Source organism: Nothobranchius furzeri, chromosome 2, assembly GCF_043380555.1.
Source record: "Nothobranchius furzeri strain GRZ-AD chromosome 2, NfurGRZ-RIMD1, whole genome shotgun sequence".
Taxonomy (NCBI): Eukaryota; Metazoa; Chordata; class Actinopteri; order Cyprinodontiformes; family Nothobranchiidae; genus Nothobranchius; species Nothobranchius furzeri.
This window is the reverse complement of record NC_091742.1, coordinates 86,794,640-86,816,883: the sequence shown is the minus strand read 5'-3', so window position 1 is coordinate 86,816,883 and position 22,244 is coordinate 86,794,640. Positions and strand designations below refer to the sequence as shown.

General features: G+C 41.2%; 2 protein-coding genes across 2 annotated transcripts in view; one reads left to right on the top strand and one right to left on the bottom strand.

Moving 5' to 3' along the window:
• Window positions 1-9,852, bottom strand: part of stk26 (serine/threonine protein kinase 26) — a 49,105-nt gene extending 39,253 nt beyond the window's left edge. Inside the window, exon 1 of the mRNA XM_015946040.3 lies at window positions 9,552-9,852. Coding sequence (XP_015801526.1) covers window positions 9,552-9,572 — 21 coding nt within the window. The 5' untranslated portion in view covers window positions 9,573-9,852. The remainder of the gene's footprint in view (window positions 1-9,551) is intronic.
• Window positions 9,853-15,261: 5,409 nt separating this feature from the next.
• zgc:77880 (zf-DHHC domain-containing protein) lies at window positions 15,262-19,309 on the top strand. Its single transcript, XM_015946038.3, has 9 exons — window positions 15,262-15,416; window positions 16,705-16,793; window positions 16,875-16,948; window positions 17,522-17,634; window positions 18,116-18,177; window positions 18,404-18,524; window positions 18,601-18,673; window positions 18,748-18,919; window positions 18,999-19,309. Exons 1-9 carry the CDS (start codon window positions 15,292-15,294, stop codon window positions 19,088-19,090), a joined length of 921 nt encoding a protein of 306 aa, XP_015801524.1. The 5' UTR covers window positions 15,262-15,291; the 3' UTR covers window positions 19,091-19,309.
• The last annotated feature ends 2,935 nt before the right edge of the window (window positions 19,310-22,244 follow it).

The window sequence follows — 22,244 nt, the reverse complement described above, 5'->3', positions numbered from 1 at the left end:
GAGCCCCAACAACATTTCATATGATATGTAGAGGCTCAGAGAACCGTTTTCAGTGTGACACAAACTGTTCTAGGACGCGCCTTTATAAACTAAACAATTACACGAAAAACAAACCCAACTCCCCGTTGGGGATAATAAAGTAGTTTTGAACTTTAACAAATTCCAGAGTAGAAACTCAACAACAATCTTATAATTAATCGCCAAATCTCGCTTCGTCATAAACACCACTCTGCGACTTCTTTAAGCTTCTGGCTCTAGTGCAAATCTTTATTAAAGACCTGAACTGTTCCGCCTCATTTACCACTAGTGCTGCTAAAACCTCGTCCAGAACAGAAGCCCCTTGTGCCGTCATGTGGTTTTACATCATCTGAACTTGGAAAATGTGAATATAAACAAGCAAAAGCATGAACGGTGGAGTAGAAAAACGCTCCACCACTGTGTAATTCAGACCACAGAAAAAGTGACTCACCCTCTATAATCTAAACCTACAGGCTGCAGGCCGCTGATAATTTCTCAGCCAGAAGGTAAAAACACACGGGTCCCTTTAAAGTTTCTGCTTGGAGGACTCTGTGATTACATACATCGGGATTAGAGCTGCTCCCCGAGAAGGTGCAATGACACAAATTACAAAGAGCAGAAGAACCAGCGAACACTCCCTGGTGTTTGATCGGGCCGGACTCCATCGACACGCCTGCAGCTGCTCTCACAGCTGTTTGTGCCACATCACAAAAGCTCAGCGCCGAACCAACCCTCCTCCGAGCTGGAGGGTTCACGGTGAGAGCGCGGGAAAGCTGGGCTGACACCGAAGAGCTGAACCCCCGCTGGAGTCACAAAGGAAGTCGTGTTTTCTTTATCAGGGAGGGTCAGAACAGCTAATCCAGATCCAGGAAACAGCACGGAGAAAAATACCAAAATGTTCCTTTACGACAAATATCAAACTCCGGCTATTAGCTAAACACAAAAACTACACCCAAGTTTCATCTTCTTTACACGTCTTGTCAATTTCAGGAGTTGAGTACAAAATCAAAACTGTTTTAGATTTTTATAATGAACTTTATTCATGTTGGCAAATGTCCAAAATAAAAAAAACAACATTAGGACTTCCGTGTCTGACTCTGGGAAGCAGAAACCGAAACCACGACGGCAGCCCCCGCTGAACATCTGACATCAACACAAACATCAGAGCATGGCTAATGGTCTTCAGAACTTCTTGACAACACATGATTTGTTATAAAACCATAAAGCAACCGAACCAGACAGCATAACATGAACAGAAATCTTCACTTTCCCCCCTGATTAACAACTAAACTAAACTTCCCCGGAGCAGCTCCATTTACAGCTAAAGGGTGGCTTTCACTAATGTTCTCACGAGCGTTTGACTTAACTGAACGACGATCTCACATGTCACACATGAAGGCTGACAAAGCTCTTTTCCCTAACAGTTTGGTTCTTCTTTCATGGAGAACAGGAAACGGTGGCACATCGTCCAGCATCACACAGCTAATGCAACAGATGTAAACGTAAAAATGTACACACACTTCTGAAGATAACTTATACTCGAGGACCAGAAGCGGCATAAAGCCTAATCCCCGAGTTTAAAAACTAAATTGTGCCTTTATGTTTGAACTGAGAAAGCTCGGTGATTAGGAAAAATGCCTTTGAGGTAGTCAAGAAGTCCAGTTTTCCTTTTCTCTAAACCTACGAAGACCTTCAGGTAAAGTTTGTTCCTCCAATCAGCCAACTGGAATCAGGGTTTACGTAGGGGGCGGGCGTATTACGTGATTGGCCGCATGTCAGAAGGGCTACATTTGATTGGTCAAATAATACTTCCGCGTAAAAAACAGAGCTGGTTTACAAAAAGTTGATGTATGACACGGATGGAAAGGTTTGAACTAAACATTTATCGCCATTTTTGACGTGCTTTGCGATGGGCCTATCACACGTCCTGTTATCGCGATGACGATAATTTTTCGATATATTGTGCAGCCCTACCTAGTATTAATTCCACAATAGTACACAGCTGCAGGCCCAGAGACTGTTTTCTGCTTATGCTCCACTCAGCCCTTTAGAAACCACTTTAGAAACCCGTCTATAACTTTCAGCGCTCCACATGGTCAAATGACTAAATCATCACATTTCTTTCGCATCAACAAGCGACTCCTGAGCTCATACAAACATGCTGATGGTGCACATAACATTTAATTAATTATTAATTGAAATGGCTCCAGTATTAGGTGTTGATCTGCACAAACAAGGTGTTTTATCTCACCGAGGCCGTAGTTCTCCTGTTGTATGAGCAGACCACACTGGTAATCAGCATGTAATGAGCAAGCACAGATTTGGCGCTCTAGCGCTGCGGAGCCGTTGGGGAAACGCATTTCAAAGACGGAACCGGCAACAGAATCGAGCAGAATGCTGGTGCGCAAAGGTGCAGGTTTTTAGCCTATAAATGTATTTTTTTTACTAAGTAGCAGACATGATTGAAAGTGTAACAAAGTACAATTATTTAAAAGCAACTTAAAACTATAGACACCAAAAAAAACAAAACAAAAAAAAAAAAAACAACATTCAGTTAAAGTAAGGTGAGTAAATGCAACACGCTACTTTCCATCTCCGCTGATCATTGTGCTTCAGCCTCTCTAGAAATAAACATCATTTGTAAATACTGGTTCAGTTTGAGTCATCATACCAATAAGAGATGTAAAAAAAATTAGTAACGTCAACCGATATTGACATCAGTGTCGATATTTTCTGTAATCCCGAGCGACAAACATAAATAAATTCTATCCTTACTCTTTTTACTGTCGTTTAGTTTTGATTATGTAACAACATGGGTGCTACTTAGTAGGGCCCGCACGACTTCATTTTTTTTGAAGTCGACAGTCAAGTAATGAAAGTCGAGTCGACTTCGACTAGTCGTTGATGACGTCATACGCCGGAAGCGGCGGCGGTGGGGGGGTGGGGGGGGGGGGGCGGTCGGTAGGTTCGCTGGAGTTTTTGACAATTAAAATTGCGTCCACATTTTCTAAGTTAACACATTTCTTTTAACAACGGTAGTTTCTGCATCCTACTTCAGTCCTCTCCCCCCCCCCTGCACAGCAGCCGCAAACTCACTGATGCGCCTGCAGCCTCTCGGAGTTCCTGCTGCTCTAAACATTAAAATAATTATTTCATTTTCTGTTCCTCACCTCTGATGACCTTCAGTGGTGTCTGTTTGTTGCAACCACCAGGTACAAAAACTAACTTGTTTTTATTTGACTATTTTTCTGTCCTGCCTGTTTATTATCTTCCTGCATCTCCTCTCAATCCTAAAGAAAAACTGCTACCTGGGTTCATATATATTCACCTTATGAGTTACCTTTGAACTGCAGTTCTAAAAGATCTACCGACCGCTAAAACAGCGGAGTGCCGCTGCTCGCCGGCCGACTACAACGGGACCGTTTTTGCTGCGGAGTTTATGCCGGAGCGGAGTGGAGTGGAGATAGTGGAATCTTGGGGGTGCGTCACCGGAGGACAACAGGTGATGCGCCTCGCTCCGCAGCAGCGAAATGCATCAGGCACAAATAACAGACAGAAAACATGAAAGGAAATGAGCCGACATGAACGATTGCGTGTTTAATTTGTTTTTGAGGTGGTGACACCTGATTTGGCGGCGCTCAGGACGCAGATGTCTGGAGCGCACGTCAACGATCAGAGCTTTGCATGCACAAACTGGTTAAGATTAGGATGGGGGTGAGGGGAAGGTTAAACTGCAAGAGGGAAAAGGTCACAGTTTGGTTAAATGTCCGTTTTACCGCCGGTGTCAGTACCGCACAGCGCGTCGCCTCCGCCTCGATCCAGACGCGCAGGGGCTCATCACCTGCTGTCTTTTCCGAGGACTGCATCTTGTCAGTCATTGTCACGTGACAGCGACTAGTTGATGACAGGCATAAAAAGTCACTACAGAGCCGTGAAGTCGACTAGTCGACTAGTTCGTACAACCCCTACTAGTTAGTTCAATGCTCTCTTAGTCAAATGCATTTCACTTTCACTTTGGGGCGACGGTGGCTCGCCCCGTAATCGGAAGGTTGCAGGTTCGAGCCCCGCTCAGTCTGTCGCTGTCGTTGCGTCCTTGGGCAAGACACTTAACCCACGTTGCCTGCTGGTGGTGGTCAGAGGGACCGGTGGCGCTAGTGCTCGGCAGCCTCGCCTCCGTCAGTGCGCCCCAGGGCAGCTGTGGCTACATCGTAGCTCATCCCCACCAGTGTGTGAATGTGTGTGTGAATGGGTGAATGACTGTGTTGTAACGCGCCTTGAGGGGTTCCGTGACTCTAGAAGGCGCTATATCAAATACAGGCCATTTACCATTTCATATGGTTCTGCCTTTTTACATTAAAAATATGAACTAATGGGACCCACAATGTAAAATGTAGTGCATTTCATTTTTATGTCATCAGATAAAGCAGGAAAAGGCTGAACTACTAATCAGGAGTTTTGGGATCAGTGTTTCTGCAGGACAGAGAAAGCTGGGGTCATAAATACTCTGAGCTTTTACATGAACAAAATGTTCTCTAACACATTAACGGCATGGAGGACCCCTTGAGGCGTACAATCCAAGACCAGATCTTTATCACATTTATGAGTCAAGTCATGCTTTATTTAAATAGTACATTTCATACACAAAGGAACCCAGTGTGCTCTCAAACATGAACAGAAATACTATGTCTTGTGTGCCAGAAGTTTAAACGAAGGAGATAAATCATAGCTGGTTTGGTCAGCATTTGATTTTTTTAACTGAATTGAAGCCTTAAAAATTGGATCTGACTTTTCTCTCGGATGAAAGACGGTGATGTATTTTTCTCTTCCCTAAATATTTACTATTAGATTTGTTGACAATTTAGAAGAAAACAAACGTGGATATTTTTAATGGGATGTTGATACTAGTGAGACATTAAATAAAACTTTAAGTGCAATTCTGATGTGGAAATTCAGAGTAAATATTCAATGAAATCTAAAATGCTGCTTAAACCTCCCTTGTTTTATTTTTGTAAAAACAGATCCATGACTTCTGGCGTGTGGATCAGCCGTGCTACAGAGGCAAACCTTGGTGTGTCTTAACATTTCCTGACTTAAAGGGACTTTACAGAGTTTTGAATTTTTATGCTCAAGATTGCCCCCACAGGCCAAAAGCGTAACGGCAGCTTCAATAGTAGGCTCGTGCACGAGGTGCGCATGCTGTACGTGCACACTCCTTAACGAAAATAACAGCTGAGACTGTGTGTGTGTGTGTGTGTGTGTGTGTGTGTGTGTGTGTGTGTGTGTGTGTGTGTGTGTGTGTGTGTGTGTGTGTGTGTGTGTGTGTGTGTGTGTGTGTGTGTGTGTGTGTGTGTGTGTGACCTGGAGGACAGAGGACAGGAGAACGCGCAGCTAATTAATTAAATAATTTGGTTCTGTACCTTTCTCTTCAGCACAGCCGACAAAGGTTTATGATGGGTCAGTCCTCCTGCATGCTCAGATCATTCCCTTCCCTTGCTTGAAAAATTGTTCCAAAATGAAAGTTGAACCCACATCTTTTTTATCTGTGAATTTAATGCCGTTCGGCGAGTCTCAAATAAAAATTTGGGCATCTTACTGTAAAAAAATATATAATTAAAGTAAAAAATTAACTCTAAATAAACTATGTTCACACCCAGAACCAAACCCGGGTCTTCTGCACGAGAGTCCAACGTCTTACTAGGTGAGCTAAAGCGCCAGTGATGTCCTTTGCATCTGTAACATTTATATCCTTGATGACAGCTGAAACAACGTTCAAAGAACGGTTCGGAGCGAAAATGGCTATTTTGTTGCTAATTTGCAGGAAATATCTAGAAGAAAGTAGCTAAGGGTCCTCAGAAATGTAGCTAGGTTCGTCACTAGGCGTTAGGAACAGCGACAAAGTCGCTGAGTTGGCACTACCTCACTCTCTGCTGCTAAAGCTACAGATAGCAAACGCTACGGGCGATGCCTGAGCGTGAACGCGCATGAAGCAGCCTGCTCGACCCGAGCATCTCTCTTTTTCTGTGATTTTACAGAAAAACAGACAATCACAGTAAAAATGCCAGGACTCATTCTACAGGACCAGGGCATTGCAGGAGAATGTATGAAGAAGACATTTATTATTTCTATACATGTTTTAACTGTCAAACTTCCATAATGTCCCTTTAAGATTGGAAGATGAAGCGCTTCAACCTTACCACCATGCCTCTTGTGAACACAAGTCATTATGTGTACAATTTATTTTTGGTTTTAGGTGCCTGCCCCAATTTGACTGTAGCATTTGTATTAACAGGTTACAAAGCTAATTAAAAGTAGTTTGATAAGCTATCATCTTGTCTTTATTATTAGATGGCACATAGCTGACCACACTTCGGACTAGAAGCTAATGATGGTATATTAGAGCAAGCTAAACTTTTAAGAATGACACGACTAGTCGACTAATAAAATAGCCATTTGTGGCAGCCCTAAATAAAGGCTTTCAAACTCAAACTTAAATGAGCAGCAGCCTAATAGTCAGAGGCATCTGACCTGATGATAAGACCAATTTTAAAAGCACATTTCTGTTTTTCCACAATCACAAACATTAAACTACTTATAGGTATATTTATGGTTATGTGGCCGTTGGTCTGAATCACTTTACTCTAGCAGGTAACAATCCTGCAAGATAAAAAAAAGCTATTTTATAAAAAAAAATACCAGGAAATACCAGAAAATCTACTTTAAAACAGTCAAACAAGACGACACGCTATATTTGCCACTTAATCAATCTAGATGCGCAGATGACACGCTCTACTATGCATGACTGGGCGTCTTGGCAGGTACAGCAGACGTCTGTGTCAGCTGCTGCAGCTGCCGCCGGGCGTCAGGTGAGTGTTGACTCAACCAGCCTGTGACAACACACCTGACCCTCCCACCTGGGACCAACAGAGCAAGCAGGTCCCACAGGTAGACACACCTGAAAGCCGGCCAAACAGGAGGCCAAATGGCAGCTTTTACAATGCGTTACTCTCGTTACACGCCTTCTTACTGGCAGGAAACGACATTTACCTTTAACAATCACCACCATAGATTCTAGAGCAAGTAAAACAGTAAAATCCATGAAAGGTAAATACAAACACAAAGCTGCTAAGCAACGTGGGAACAAAGCGAGCTGCTGAACTAAAACACACCTAGCATCTTATTGCAAAACCGTATCTAGCAGAAAAAGGGGTTGAGCTATAAATACACTCAAGTGACTTTGGAAGCAGTACAAATATATTAAAAGCAGCATTAGGTCATTTTAATCAGAGGGTAAGAGATATCACAGGCTTGTGGCCTAAAGAACACACTCACGCAGGAATTTCAAACTTAAACCACAAAACGAGTTCACACAGGAAAATTATCAGTGAAACTAAAACAACAGACTCATAATAATAAAATGTAAAGGAAAAAATCTAAATGAATCAAAAATAATTCAAGATGGATCTGGATTAATTAAAATGATAAAACATTAAAACGGAGCTAAAAGTAGCATGAGTAGAGTCTGAGGCCATGTACGTAGCTAGGTATCCCTGGCCTGTCGCCGGCATGAAAGTGAAGATCAACGCCACCAAAAACGATCCTTTCAGAAACCCCGGCCAAAGTGAAGATCTACAAATTCTTCGTTGTCAGCACTTTAGGTTTCACGTCAACACATGCGACAAAAACGCCCCAACATCACATGTTTACAGAAACATTTATTGATTGTCCAAACACCTTTCGCATTTAAGAGCACCTCAATATCGGTCCACACGAAGGTGCCTGAAGCTGCTATTGGAGCCTTAGAGGTCCGAGCAGGAAAACCAGAGTGCATGACTATTTTTTTTCCCTCCGGAAAATTTCCCCATTTGGAAGCTGACCCTTATAGAAGAACATCACTGAAAGCTGCATGTGGTGTTAGAACTGTCTATTTGAGTTGTGTCCGACACTGCCGGTGTGTTTTGCTCTCATTCTACCATGGTTTGTCTCATTTACAAAGATAAAAATGAATAAAATTATAGATTCAAACAGATGGGAGTGAGTGCATCAGTGCGACTAGATAGATCTATAATTTCTGTAGTATCTCGGGCACTCTTCAAGATCATAAAAACTTCAAAAGTAGATATTGGAAAAAAAAATCGTGATTTGAGGCACTCCCAAAAATAATTTATTATAATATAAACCGACACATTTCGGTCACGTGCGACCTTCTTCAGGGCAGTTGCACGCTTCGATGCAAAGCAAATGACCACTAAATACTTTTGATGATAATGAAATATTGATTATTGGTCAATTAGGTCATTTTTGTGATTGAAATTGGCAAAGAATAGGATTTTTGCACAGCTTTGTTGTAACTATAATACCCATAATATTTGCACACTGAATTGCCTCTGTGTTAGAAATGTGCTCAATAAATAAAGCTGCATTTCCTTGCCTAATACTCAAAATAGGTTTTAATTCACATAAATAAGCAAATGTCACACTAACGTACGTAGAACACTTGATAAGGTTACAAAGTTATTGAGAATTGATAAATCCTTTTAGGGTGACACAGAAGAAGAAGAAACGGTCTTTTATATAGCGCCTCTCAAGATAAAAATCTCTCCACAAGAACAAAAAATTAAAACAAAATTAAGAAATTGAAAACATTTTCAAATATTAAAACATCCGAAATATTAAATTGTAAAAAAAGTGAGGAAAGGGAACATAAAATGAATGAGAAAAAGGCCATCTGAACTGAAACCTGCTGAGAAGCCACTGTAAATTTATCTGCAGCAGTTATAACACAGTAACAACTATCTGTTAACAATCTCACACACACACACACACACACACACACACACACACACACACACACACACACACACACACACACACACACACACACACACACGATAGATAGCTGATAGATAGATAGATAGATAGATAGATAGATAGCTGATAGATAGATAGATAGATAGATAGATAGATAGATAGATAGATAGATAGATAGATAGATAGATAGATAGATAGATAGATAGATAGATAGATAAGCAGGCTAAGTTCTGAGTAATAAAAAGTTACAAAAGCCATACCTTAAAACCCTAATTCCCTTTAAGCATCGAGCTGGGGTTTATAAACCAGACACTAACCATAATAAACACAAGTCTGTTTCAGACATGTCAACACACCAAAACCATCGCTAACTCTGTTTTTGTGCACTTCGATGATCACAAACAGCCAAAGAAGCTCAGTACATAGAAACAGTCCACAGGTGGGTGTATTAGAGACGAGGAGTTGTAGTAAACAAATATATAAAAGGCTCGCACAGCCATGAGAAGTCCTGGCAGAGCCCTCTCTTTCCTGGGTGTGGAGACGAGACGGGCTGTCTGACTTCTGAAGGCTTTTTGTCTTCAGGTAAGACCAGAAACACAGAAACGGCCTCTAGTTTCCCAATCCCTCCTTCCTTGTTGCCTCACTGCTTTACTTTGTCCGAGCCCGGCCCGAAAAGGACCCCAAACCCCTGACAAACCAGTGAACGGATCCACCTTTGCACTCACCTGCATACCAGGAACTTCCATGGTTACTTCGACCTTTTTCCTCCTCCAGGTTCCTCCGTTTTCCTCCTTTTCGACTCCGGCTTTTCTTCTTCTTCTGTTTCGAGGTCAAACTTGACTTTAGAGGAATAGAGCGAGTGGACTTCGAAGCGAGCGGGTACTTCCGACTCCGTTTGTTTGCAAGAGAATGAAATGGACGGACGACAAAACTGTGTGACAAAGTCCGCATGAAAAAAAGTGTGGAGCAAACAAACGAGGATGACGAGCTGGTAGCCGCCTACTTCTAGGAGGAGCGAGCGGTGGAGCTGCACCCCCACAGGAGTACTACTGCTGCCCCCTGGTGGCTGTCTGTCTATCTATCTATCTATCTATCTATCTATCTATCTATCTATCTATCTATCTATCTATCTATCTATCTATCTATCTATCTATCTATCGTCTGTCTGACTGAACATAAATAATAACATTATCCCTTTGCATAACTTTTATGAAATTTCTAACCATTCGTGATGCATTCAAATGCATCTTGCACTTTTCACTCCTTTCCTACTCTTGCCCCTTTCCAGGCTGCATTTTCTTTTAGCCCTCTTCATTTCTTCGTCATTGATATTATTATTATTATTATTATTATTATTATTATTATTATTATTATTATTATTATTACAGTTTTTCTCAGTTGCTTTGGTGCATTTCTCACAACAGAATTAAACTTTGCACAACAGTTGGTTCAACCTCCACAACATGTAGTCATTTTGGCACAACCTAGTGGCAGTTTCATGTTCATTTCAGTCAAAGGCAAATGCCTTTGGACATGAAGCAGTTGAGTAAGTACAAATGTCTAAAGAATTCACTTTTGACTTGCTATTCATCACTATCTCCTTGCTTTTATCATGAATGTCACAATTCTTTATACTTGTACCGGCTGAATAGTCATTGCCCTTACAACTAATAGTCTTCATTTCATTGCTCGTGTCATTGCACTCAAAATTGTTGAACATCTTGTCAAACAATTTGTACACCCATTTTGAAAACCCTATTTTAAGGAGTTTCCATGGAAATCTCCATTAATTACTTTTCTCAGGTGAACCTTTTCTCACACTAATGAAAATTGGTGTGTGTCCTGGTGACAATCGGACAATGTATGTAATGGTTTGGGATAATGTTAGCTTCCATCACTCTGCTGTAGTCAGCCAGTGGTTTGCAGCACACGACAGGATGCTTAGGGAGTTTCTTCCTCCTTACACTCCATTCCTAAATCCAACTGAGGAGTTTTTCCTCTTCGCTGAGGTGGAAGGTATATGGCAGGCATCCACATACCCAAATGGCCCTGCTAGCAGCTATGGATGCAGCTTGTGGTGACATCACAGCAGAGTCCTGCAGAGGATGGATTCGCCACACCAGGAGATACTTTCCTCGCTGCATTGCGAGGGATGACATCCGCTGTGATGTAGATGAAAATTTGTGGCCAGACAGACAGGAACGTCTGGAAATGCCAGAATGATTTACTGTATCTGTATGTTACAGTACTGTGCAATACTGTATGTACTGTTACATGTACTGTATATTGTTCACATTTGTGCACAGCTCTACCAAAGGGTGATTTTTTGTTTACATGTATTCTACAGTAAACAAGTGACTGTAGCATATTTTCTTTTGCACAATGCTGCAGAATTACAAACACTTCTGTACAGTAAAAATGTAAAACGTACGTATTCAGTGTCTGAGTTACTCCCAAAACTCCCATAACATCTACAGTAACTTTACTGCACATTTCAAATGGCTGTACAAGTAGGGCATAGTGCTGTCTTGAGCATTTTCAGGTGTCACCAAATACTCTTGCAATGGAAAACACTGAAATTATAAACTGTCATGGTGAAAACATGACAAAGCCATTTGACTATCTTGTTCATAAAGATGGTGTCAAGACTTTTCATTTTGATGGCACTGACAGTTTCATTGACATGAATACTTGCTTTTGAGGAATGGATTATCAATTTTGAGCATGTGACGTCCTTTTGCAGGCTATCCACTAGGTTTTGCAGTTTGCACGAATTGTTTTGAGAAATGCACTAACTGCTGTGCAAATGTTAATAGTGTTCTGAGAAACGCACCAAAGCGACTGAGAAAAACTGTAATATCTACACGCTCCCATCTGTCTGCCAACATATTTTCGTCATCATCACAGGGAATGTCAGCTCTATCGATGCATCGGGGAAAGTATCTCCTGGAGTGTCGAATCCACCCTCTGCAGGACTCTGCTGTGATGTCATCACAAGCTGCATCCATAGCTGCTAGCAGGGTCATTTGGGTATGTGGATGCCTGTCATGTACCTTCCACCTCCAGGAAGAGAAAAAGTCCTCTATTGAATTTAGGAATGGAGTGTAAGGAGGAAGAAACTCCATAAGCATCCTGTCGTGTGCTGCAAACCACTGGCTGACTACAGCAGAGTGATGGAAGCTAACATTATCCCAAACCACTACACACATTGTCTGATTGTCACCAGGACACACACACCAATATTCATTAGTGTGAGATAAGGTTCACCTGAGAAAAGTAATTTATGGAGATTTCCATGGAAACTCCTTAAAAATATGGTTTTCAAAATGGGTGTACAAATTGTTTGACAAGAAGTTTGGCATTTTACCTGCGACTTTTTCAGATCACTCACCAGTTTTGTTTAATTTGAAATTGGACTATGCCCCTCGTATTGAATATTTCCGTCCCAGCTTCTCTCGCATAATCAGACCCAATACTGCTGCAGATTTTGCCGCTGTTCTTACTCTGGATTCAGCTCCAGATGATTCTACTGATTCATCTTCTGTAGTTGAGGGATCACTTCGTGTGCTTGATTCATCCTGCCTGGCTGCTATGGATATTGTCGCTCCATTAAAATCACGTCGAAAGACATCCAAGCCCGACCCATGGCTGAACGAACAAACTCGTTCCTTGAGGCAAAATTGCAGGAGACTGGAACGTAAATGGATAAAAGACAGGCTTACTGTATCCTTTGAGGCCATGAGAGAGGCTTGGTCTCAGTACCAAAGAGTAGTCAGAGGCGCGAGAAATCGATTCTTTGCTAGCATTGTCACGGCTAATTCAAATAATCAAGGTGTGTTCTATAAAACCATAAATGCAGTGCTTTCCCCAGTTCAAAAACTATTTTCCTCTGTGCCCAATGACTTGTGTAGCCAAATCCTGCAGTTTTTCTTAAATAAGATTACTGTAATCAGATCTCAGATTCACCAAACCAACCATGTTCCTGATTCATTTACCCCCTCTCATGTGCAACTTCAAAGCTTTCAGCCCATCTCTTTGGCCTGTCTAGAAAAAACTGTTGCAGCCATGAAACCCTCTGGCTCCCCTGATGATGTTATCCCACCTCGACTCCTGAAAGAGGTGTTTCCTTTAATTAGCAATAGCGTGCTAGGCATTATAAATAGTAGCTTGACATTGGCTGAAGTTCCTCGTGCCTTTAAACACGCTGTTCTACAACCAATCCTGAAAAAACCCGGCCTTGATCCCACCGATTACTCTAATCTCCAACCAATTTCCAAATTACCATTTTTATCTAAGGTCCTTGAGAAAATAGTGTATGCACAGTTGATGAAACATCTAAATGAATTTCAGGTAATGGACACCAGTCTGGTTTCAGAAAACAGCACAGCACTGAAACTGCTCATGTTCGGGTGTTTAATGACATTTTTCTGGCTTTAGATTCAGGTTTCCATGTGGTTCTGCTACTTTTGGATCTATCCGCAACATTCGACACGATCGATCATGACATTTTGATCACAAGACTTCACACTTGGGCTGGCATTTCAGGCACAGCCCTAGATTGGTTTAGGTCATACTTTTGTAACAGGTCTGCTAGGGTCATGTTGGATGGCTGTTCATCCGAGTCACAGCCTCTACGTTGGGGTGTCCCACAAGGTTCAATTCTAGGCCCGTTACTGTTCAACCTCTATATACTGCCCTTAGGAGCCATTTTCAGAAAGCACACTGTCTCATACCATCTTTACGCTGACGACTGTCAAATCTATTTTTCATTTAAGCCAACTCAATCAACGAAAGTTCTGTCTGATTGTATCCTTGAGGTCAAGCAATGACTAGCTGATAACTTCCTAATGACTCCAAAATTGACTTAATCGTTTTCAGTCCTAACAGTACCACGGCTACTCATCAACCTGACCTCAACTATCTCTCACCTAATGTATACTCTGTAATCTCCAACCTTGGAGTAAAAATGGACCAGGCTCTGAAGATGGATGCCCAGGTCAATAACACAGTTAAATCATGTTTTTTCCAACTAAGACGCATCTCAAAACTAAAGCACATCCTGAGTGTCCATCTTCTGAAATCTGTGGTCCACACTTTCATCACCTCAAGGCTGGATTACTCCAACTCCTGCTTATATGGCATCAGTAAAGCAGCTCTTTCTAGACTTCAGCTGGTCCAGAATTCAGCAGCTAGGTTGCTGACTGGAGCTGACAGAAGACAACACATTTCTCCAATTCTGAAATCTCTCCACTGGTTGCCCGTGCAGTTTAGCATAAATTTCAAAATTATGCTTTTGACTTTCAAATCCTTGAACCATCGAGCTCCTCCATATCTGTGTGAACTTGTCCATTACTACAACCCGCCGCGTGCTCTCAGGTCCGAAGATAAGCTCCTCCTAGCTGTTCCGAATGCACGTTTAAAAAGCCGTGGAGAAAGGGCTTTCTCTGTCTGTGCACCGAAGCTGTGGAACGCATTACCACTGCTAGTGAGGCTAGCACCAACAGCTAGCATTTTTAAATCACGCTTGAAAACTCACTACTTTAACCTAGCTTATATAACATAATTATGACCATCACTTACATCTGCATTGTTTAAAAATGGACTTTACAATATCAACTTCCATACTATTGAGGTTCTTTTTTAAAATGTTTTTCTAATTTTTATTCTCCCTGTGTCGTATTGATTTTTAGCTGTTAGCTGTTGGGAATTTTGTTGTATTTCCTTTTTATCTTTTATCTGTGTTCGACATATTTGTATACCGCCTGTTTGATTAACTAACATTTTTAGTGTACAGCGCCTTGTTTGGTTGTAATGCCTTGTGAATGCGCTTTATAAATAAAATTGGATTGGATTGGATTGGAAGTTCAACAATTTTGAGTGTAATGACACAAGCAATGAAATGAAGACTATTATTTGTAAGGACAACGACTATTCAGACGGTACAAGTATAAATAATTGTGACATTCGTGACAAAAGCAAGGAGATAGTGATGAATAGCAAGTCAAAAGTGACCATTCTTTAGACATTTGTACTTACTCAACTGCTTCATGTCCAAAGGTATTTGCCTTTGGATGAAATGAACATGACACCGCCACTAGGTTGTGCCAAAACGACTACATGTTGTGGAGGTTGAACTAACTGTTGTGCAAAGTTTAATTCTATTGTGAGAAATGCACTGAGAAAAACTGTAAGTGAGAGTAGGAACATTGACCAACCACAAAATTGAGAGCTTTGCGCTTTTAGTTCTTCTTCTTCACCACAATGGATCAGAGCAATGTCCTCATTAACATGTGTAGTTTTACTTTTTCAGAAACAGGAATATGTAATTTAAAATGACGTTTTTCTACTTTTTCACTGGCCTTCTTAAACTGAACCGTTGTTTCCCACGATTAATGAACGCACCTTCAGGTTTCGGTATGACGTAGGCGGAAAAACTTTTGAAAGAAGGCGGTGCCCCGGCCGAAGATGGCGTCGGTTCGCTGTAGGCGAGATCCGTGCGGTGTAATCTGCCTGATTTTAACTTATTTCAGCGTGTTTTACGCGGACTATGTGGTCATACAGTATGTTCTCATCCCCGCCTACCGAGACAGGTTGGTAGTTTGAATCCTAATGGCGTTAAAGCGTTAAAAACAGCCTTAATGGCGTCTTGTTTCTGAGCGCTGCCTCCATTGGTTTGGTAGCAAACCGGTCTGACAGCGTCCCCAAAACATTAGTGTTTCAGTGGGTTCATGGTGAATATCTGAGCTGGTTTTATATGTGTGTTTATTCTGAAAACGTCCCGTTTAAACAGTGTAGCGCTATGGTCTTTGTTTTCCTGAAATTGATAACACGAGCTGTTTGTTTACAGGTTAGGTTTACTTAATTATTTATCAGTTGGTCGCTGTTTCTGTCTGAATCTCGGTTCTGATGCTAATTGAAGCTCATTTTTAAAGCTAGCATCAAAAAACATCCCAGCTAACGTTTAAAATAACAGTAATAGATCATATCAAACAAATCTTGTGTGTTTTGAACACATAGCTAATGTTTGTGGCAAAGCTAATCAATAATACCGAGGAATTGAAACCGTCTGAAGGCTAATAAAGAAAAATCACATAAATACAATTCTTGTTTAATTTCAGGGTTTGTTTTGTCCTGTGTGACAGGGTGTGTATTGGCGATATATATTGCAATACAGAATAGATGATACGATATATCGTGATACTAAAGGCCAAACCCTATGTTTAATTAATTGAAATATTTAATTGGAAAATTCAGAATTAAGGCAGTAAAAACTGCTGCCACCTAGCAGTTGGAGTTTGAACTGCATAATACAAAGACAATACAGTAAATATTTGAATGTAAAGTCTCAATAAAAAAAGTCAAAACGCCGCTTTTAAATATCGATTCAGTATGACAACACTAAACATCGTGATGTTTCAGTCTGTCGATATTTTCTTACATGATCTAATCTGCAGAATTAACAGGTAGTAGTTTAATCATGAAAGTAGATTTATTGGGGTTCCTGCTGTACTCTAGTATTTACAAATGATAATAAGAAAGCTTGTTTCAGGTGTTCACACTGGGGTTTAAATGATCTGAAACTGATTAAAATGTGAAGTCATGTTTCACTTTCACACATTGTGTCATGTTCATAACTTCTTTTTGGCAAAGGTGGCAGAAATAGTTCCTCCTTTCTACCTCTGGAGTGTTTTTATTAAAAAATATTGCAACCTAACCATCTGCATGCTATGGATAACATGCGTGATGACTTATTAGCGTTTAAAACAACTTTCAAGCCTATATTTGATTTATAAATTAAGTAGAAGAAGCTCAGATGTTTTCTTTTTTGTATTTTTAGATAGTAAATGATATTTCCCCCCCTACCGATCTCTCTGACAGCGTGTGGTGTGTGTTGCACGGTTCGTTGTTCAACCTGGTCCTGCTGCTGCTGCTGGCCTGCCACTCCAAGGCTGTCTTCTCAGACCCTGGTGGGTGAACGTCTTAAAGCAGTAAAAGAAAGAGAAGACGAGGAGTTTTCATGTTTCACATGAATAGGTTTGTGTTTTCAGGTATGGTGCCTCTGCCGGAAACGGCTATAGATTTCTCAGATCTGCGCTCGCAGTCGTCTCGGATGAACGAGCGGGTCTGTTCACTTTCCCTTCCTCTTGTGTTAAATTTAAGTTCGTCTTTCCATGTCAGTTTCACATCATCTCCCTACATCTCAGCAGAGAACGAAACATCTAGGTTAGCTACAATGCAAAAGATGACTCCAGTCTTCCGAATGAGTGTTACTGAAGTCAGATGGTCAGTGAATGCATCACGACCAACCCTTTGTGTAAAAGTGAGGACGTATAAATCTGTTGTTCAGTCTCATCAGTTTGCAGCTAGAAGTGGGACACGAGGAGCTGGACCAGCTCCTGCTCTAGGGTTAGAGCTGATTACACGTCTGCTGATGTCCGTGACACATAATCACATGTGACCAATCACAAGCTAACCCTGAATAACAACACCAGCGGCTAGCTGCTCATGTTAAACTGTATTATAGCAGGTGTGTTTAAGCCAGAGCTGCTCGTGTCCGCTCTGATGGATGTTATTAAGTGGTTATGAGCTCAGCAACAGATGACTGATTCCTGGGTTTAGATTCGAGGGTAAAATTCTTTGTTTTCTCTCGTCTGATCGTTTTGACCTCTGATTGGTCTTCACCACCTGACTCCAGGGCTGTGAGGGCTGGACGGTGTGCAGCCGCTGTGAGACCTACAGACCTCCCAGAGCGCACCACTGCAGGGTCTGTCAGAGGTGCATACGCCGCATGGACCACCACTGTCCTTGGTGAGAGGGTCCACAACATGTCCATCTCTGCTTGTCCTTCCTTCCAACATCCATCCAACCATTAATCCATTCATTACCCACCCATCTAACACAGCTCCATCCATCTATCTAACCCCAAAATTCCACCCCACCCCCACACACAAACACAAATAAATGTATATTCTGCTGAGTCCAGATGAGCCAAGTAAGGTAAAGCAAGGAAACACCATCAGATGAGCCATCTGCTCCGGCATCATCAGGTCTTCCACAGTAACTAAGTCAGGGCGCTCAGAGGAGGGAGAGCATAGACCCCCACCTCCACTCAGACACTACCTGTAGCAAAAGTCGACCACCGCCCTTGGGGCAGAGGGCTACCCCCGTGAAAACACTGGGTTAAAATGTGTAAAAATAACATCTAACATCCCTCCATCCATTTATATATCCATCCATCCATCATTTAATAAATCTTTTCTAATCCATTTCTTTTCTTTGTCTCTTTTAGGATCAATAATTGTGTCGGGGAGCTAAATCAGAAATATTTTATCCAGTTTCTCTTCTACACCGGTGAGTAAACTCAGAAACCCTAACCCTACTCTAGGTTTATAATGAGAAAATCAGTTACAGGGACAATTAATGATCTGAAGATATTATCGGGTTTAGTTAAGACTTATGTAACCATAGCAACAGGAAGTTTTAGCTGTGATTAATCTAAACCCCACAGCTCTGTTGGTGATGATATAAACACCGCCGCTGCCACTTGAACACTTCCTGTTTGTTTCTGTGCCCTCAGGCGTGGCCAGCCTCTACTCCCTGGTGCTGGTGGTGTGGGCGTGGGCGTGGAGGATACGAAACGAGAGAGGAGGAGAAGCAGAGAAAGAAGGAGAGGAGACGCCCAGCAAACATCTGATTGTGTGAGTTCAGAGGGAACACAGAGGGTTTCTATCACCTGAGTGTGGCGTTCATGCTTCTGTCTCCACTCTGACGTAGGGCTCATTACATCATCCTGCTGGTGGAGTCGGTGCTGTTTGGAGTGTTTGTCATGGTCATCTTCTACGATCAGGTAGGGGCCTCCTAACCCTTCAGGCTCTTGAGTTTCCTCAGAACAACACTCAGTCTGTCGTCCGACCCCCTCAGCTGGTCTCCATCATCACAGATGAGACTCCGATCAAGCAGATGAAGAACAGGCTGATGATCAAGGAGAGAAACTCCTCCTCCTCCTCTTCATCGTCCTCGTTGCAGCAGCCTCAACACCTCTCACACACCAGAAAGCCCAAGCTGGCTCTGCTGCGGGAGGTTTTTGGAAGAGGTGGGTTCCTGTTTTCCATCCGGACGTTTCAGCTCTGACACGTTTCCTGATTGGTTGTTTTTTTTCTTCGCTGGTTCAGGTTCGATATTCTGCTGGCTCCTCCCCCTCCACTCCAGCCCCCCGTCGATCGGAGGCATCACCTACACTGCTCTGCCCGACTATGACGTCTGATCTCCCACCTGTGAGCTTTAGAGAGATTGTGTGTGTTTGTGAGAACGACTTTTCTGCCTAAAGCGGTGTGTGACCGCTGAAACGAGAGGCTCCTTCGTTTGATGAATGAGTGAACGAGTGATGCACTGATTCTACTCTCCAGGGCTTAGAAACGGACTTTCCTGTGAGGAGGGAAAACCACTGGCCTGTTGTGTTTCGTTACCAGCAACCCTCGGTTATTTTACTGTTGATGTCAAAATGTGTCTTTTTTCGGCTTTTCAAAGGATATTTTCCATTAATGCAGTTAAAAAATAATACAAAGTCTTCTAGATCTAAGATCCTGCTAACCAAAACGGACCTTTTTGAAGTGAAAGAGTTAATCTTGCAGCTATTCATTTTATTTTTGTAGATTAAGTTCATAATCTCACCTCAGTAAACCATAATCTAGCTCTAGTTTTTTATCACTGGTTCATTTTTTGCTAAATTTGTTCTAAAACACTAAAACTGTCATCATTCTATGCAAAAATGTGATTCTACTTCCAGCTACAACACCATAGCGCCCTCTGCTGTTGTGTTTTAGTTCTTTGTCCTTTTTCAGACTCAGTTAGTGGCTTTTTTTACTCTAAACAGGATCTAAACCAGCACACATTAAACCTGTGATCACATAAAAATGACAGTAGTGACATCACACATTGTTTTAACTTTTTCTATGGCACCCCCTGCTGTCTGTCCTGTTTATAATGGACAATAGTTTAAATAAAAAACCTCCATATTTCATGAATTCAATGTAAAACAAATAGCTCAATAACCAAAAATAAATGCTTATGAACCAAGATCTCAAATTGATCATAATCTACAAACTCTAAATAGATAACGTTAATGCTTAAAGGTTTGTTCTGCAACAGTTTAACAAAACAACCACGTTTTTTCAAAATAAGAGTCCTGTGTTTGTGGTGAAGGGTCAGTTAAGTGGATTTTTTTAATAACTTAAATAAATCTATTGTCCATGACAGCAGTTTACAAAATCTGAGGGATAAAGTCAACAAACAATGACTAAAGGGAGAAATAACCGAGTGAAAAAATGTTCTATTAAATTTCTTTAAAAAAAAAAATTGCCCCATAGAATTTCGGACAATTCACGATTTCTGTTCAGCGAAACATTATTAGAAGTTTAATCACTGCTGAAGCTCCAAAACAAACATTTCCTTTAAAAAAGTTTTTACAGAATTTATTTCATTCAACTAAATAAAAACATTTAACAAAAACTGTAAATAATACAGTCCACACACACACACACACACACACACACACACTCTGCCCCCCTTTTAGAAATAGGCAAACAATAAAACAAAAACACCAATAAATAAATAAATTTTAACCCCTAGTAAAAAAAACAAGCCAACCTAAGTGTCAGAAACATCAGTTGGTTCTCTTAAACGACCAGTTTAAGTGAACTCAAAGCTTTAATAAAACACCTGTGGTGCACTGAGAGTTTACTGTCCCAACTGTAAAACAGGAAGTGGAATATTTTTGTCCCATTTCTATATTTCCTTTAGTTCCACATCCTCCTAACTAAAGTGTGTTACGCTACTGCTAAACACACAGCTGCCGTTAAAAATGAACCAGGAGGACTGAAAGCATGGAGGACAAACGTTGTTTACGACCTTTTAAACTTTATTTTTACTCTTTTGGATGGAAGTAATGCTTTGTGACATTTGTTCACTCACATTGTCGTTGTTCTGTTACTGTTTCAGTGAAGGGATGAGCCTTAGCTTATTTATTGTTTGTAATTATTTAGTGACATTAACTAATGAACTGACGTGTATGTGAGGGGTGACGCTGCCTTTGTAAACCAGCCTGGCTTTGTTTAGCATCTTAAAGTTCTTTACACAAAGCCAGGGGCGCTAATTTAGTAGCTAAGATGAAGGCGGGCTGTAAAATGGCCACAATAAAGCAACCAGAAAGTTTGTACTTTAATTGTTTACTGAAGAAAGGTTTATAGCATAGCATAGCATAGTTTATTTATATAGCATGTTTAAAATGCAGCATGGGAGCTGCCCAAAGTGCTGCACAGGCTAAAACGAAACACAACCATTACAAGGAGCTAAAACAAAGGATAAAAATCTCAATCAAAGGCAGATAAAACATGATGAATACTAAGAACACATTAAAACAATAATACAATAAAACACTAAAACGAGTCACTGTCTAAAAGCCAAAGTGTAAAAGTGGGTCTTTAAACGAGATTTAAAAACCGCCAGAGACGGAGCCTGCTGCCACAGGATATGACCACAGCTGCCAGGATTTTTCATCACTGCAATGTCTTCTCGAACAAAACATCGTGCAAACTTCTCTGCTTCTGTTTTTAGGAACTGTTTTTAAAAAACCAATCAAACAAGAGTTGCGTAACGAGAAACTGACGACAGTCTTGTCTATAGTTGGGCAAGCTTGTGTTGTAAGACGTGTGTCTAAGCCATCATTTGTTTTATTTTATTTTATTAGGTGGCGGCTGTGTCCAAATGGTCCAAATTCAGGGACAACGTCCTTGTAAGGACCTGTCCTAGCCGGTCATGTAGGTCGGGTCCTTCCTCCACCGCTAACAGTCAGTGGCTTTTAATTCGGACAGTGTAGCTTTGATATTCTTTTATAGTCCCACCCATACCGCAGCGTTTCTCCTCTTCTAGCAAACAGCAGAAGTTAAGACTTAACCTGATTACAAATACTGGACCTGTCGTATAGGCTGGAGGATTTATTTTTATTATTTTAGACCAAATAATGTTAAAAATATATCCAAACAAAATAGCCTAAAACACAACCGCTTTAAATTTTTTCTCCCTCCAGGTATTAGACTTTCATTTATAACTGTAATACTATAAGAACAAAACTCTTCATTTCAGATGGCAGTAAACCCTGGTGTAGCCTTTGCCAGAAAGGAGACACCAGACCAGTAAACGAGGAAGTATTAGAGCACCCATTTTAAGTATCCTCAGAATTAGGACGGTCTTGTTGGTTTGCTGTGACGTGGTTGGCCTTAAATTGCAAACGCAGAAGGAGGCAGCCCCCGGAATTAGAAACGTCAAATATCCTAAATGGTTCAGCATTTTAATGATGAAGATGTTAGTCAAATCCTGCTGGTGCTAACAGGATGGTGGTAAAAAAGAAAAAATATGAATGA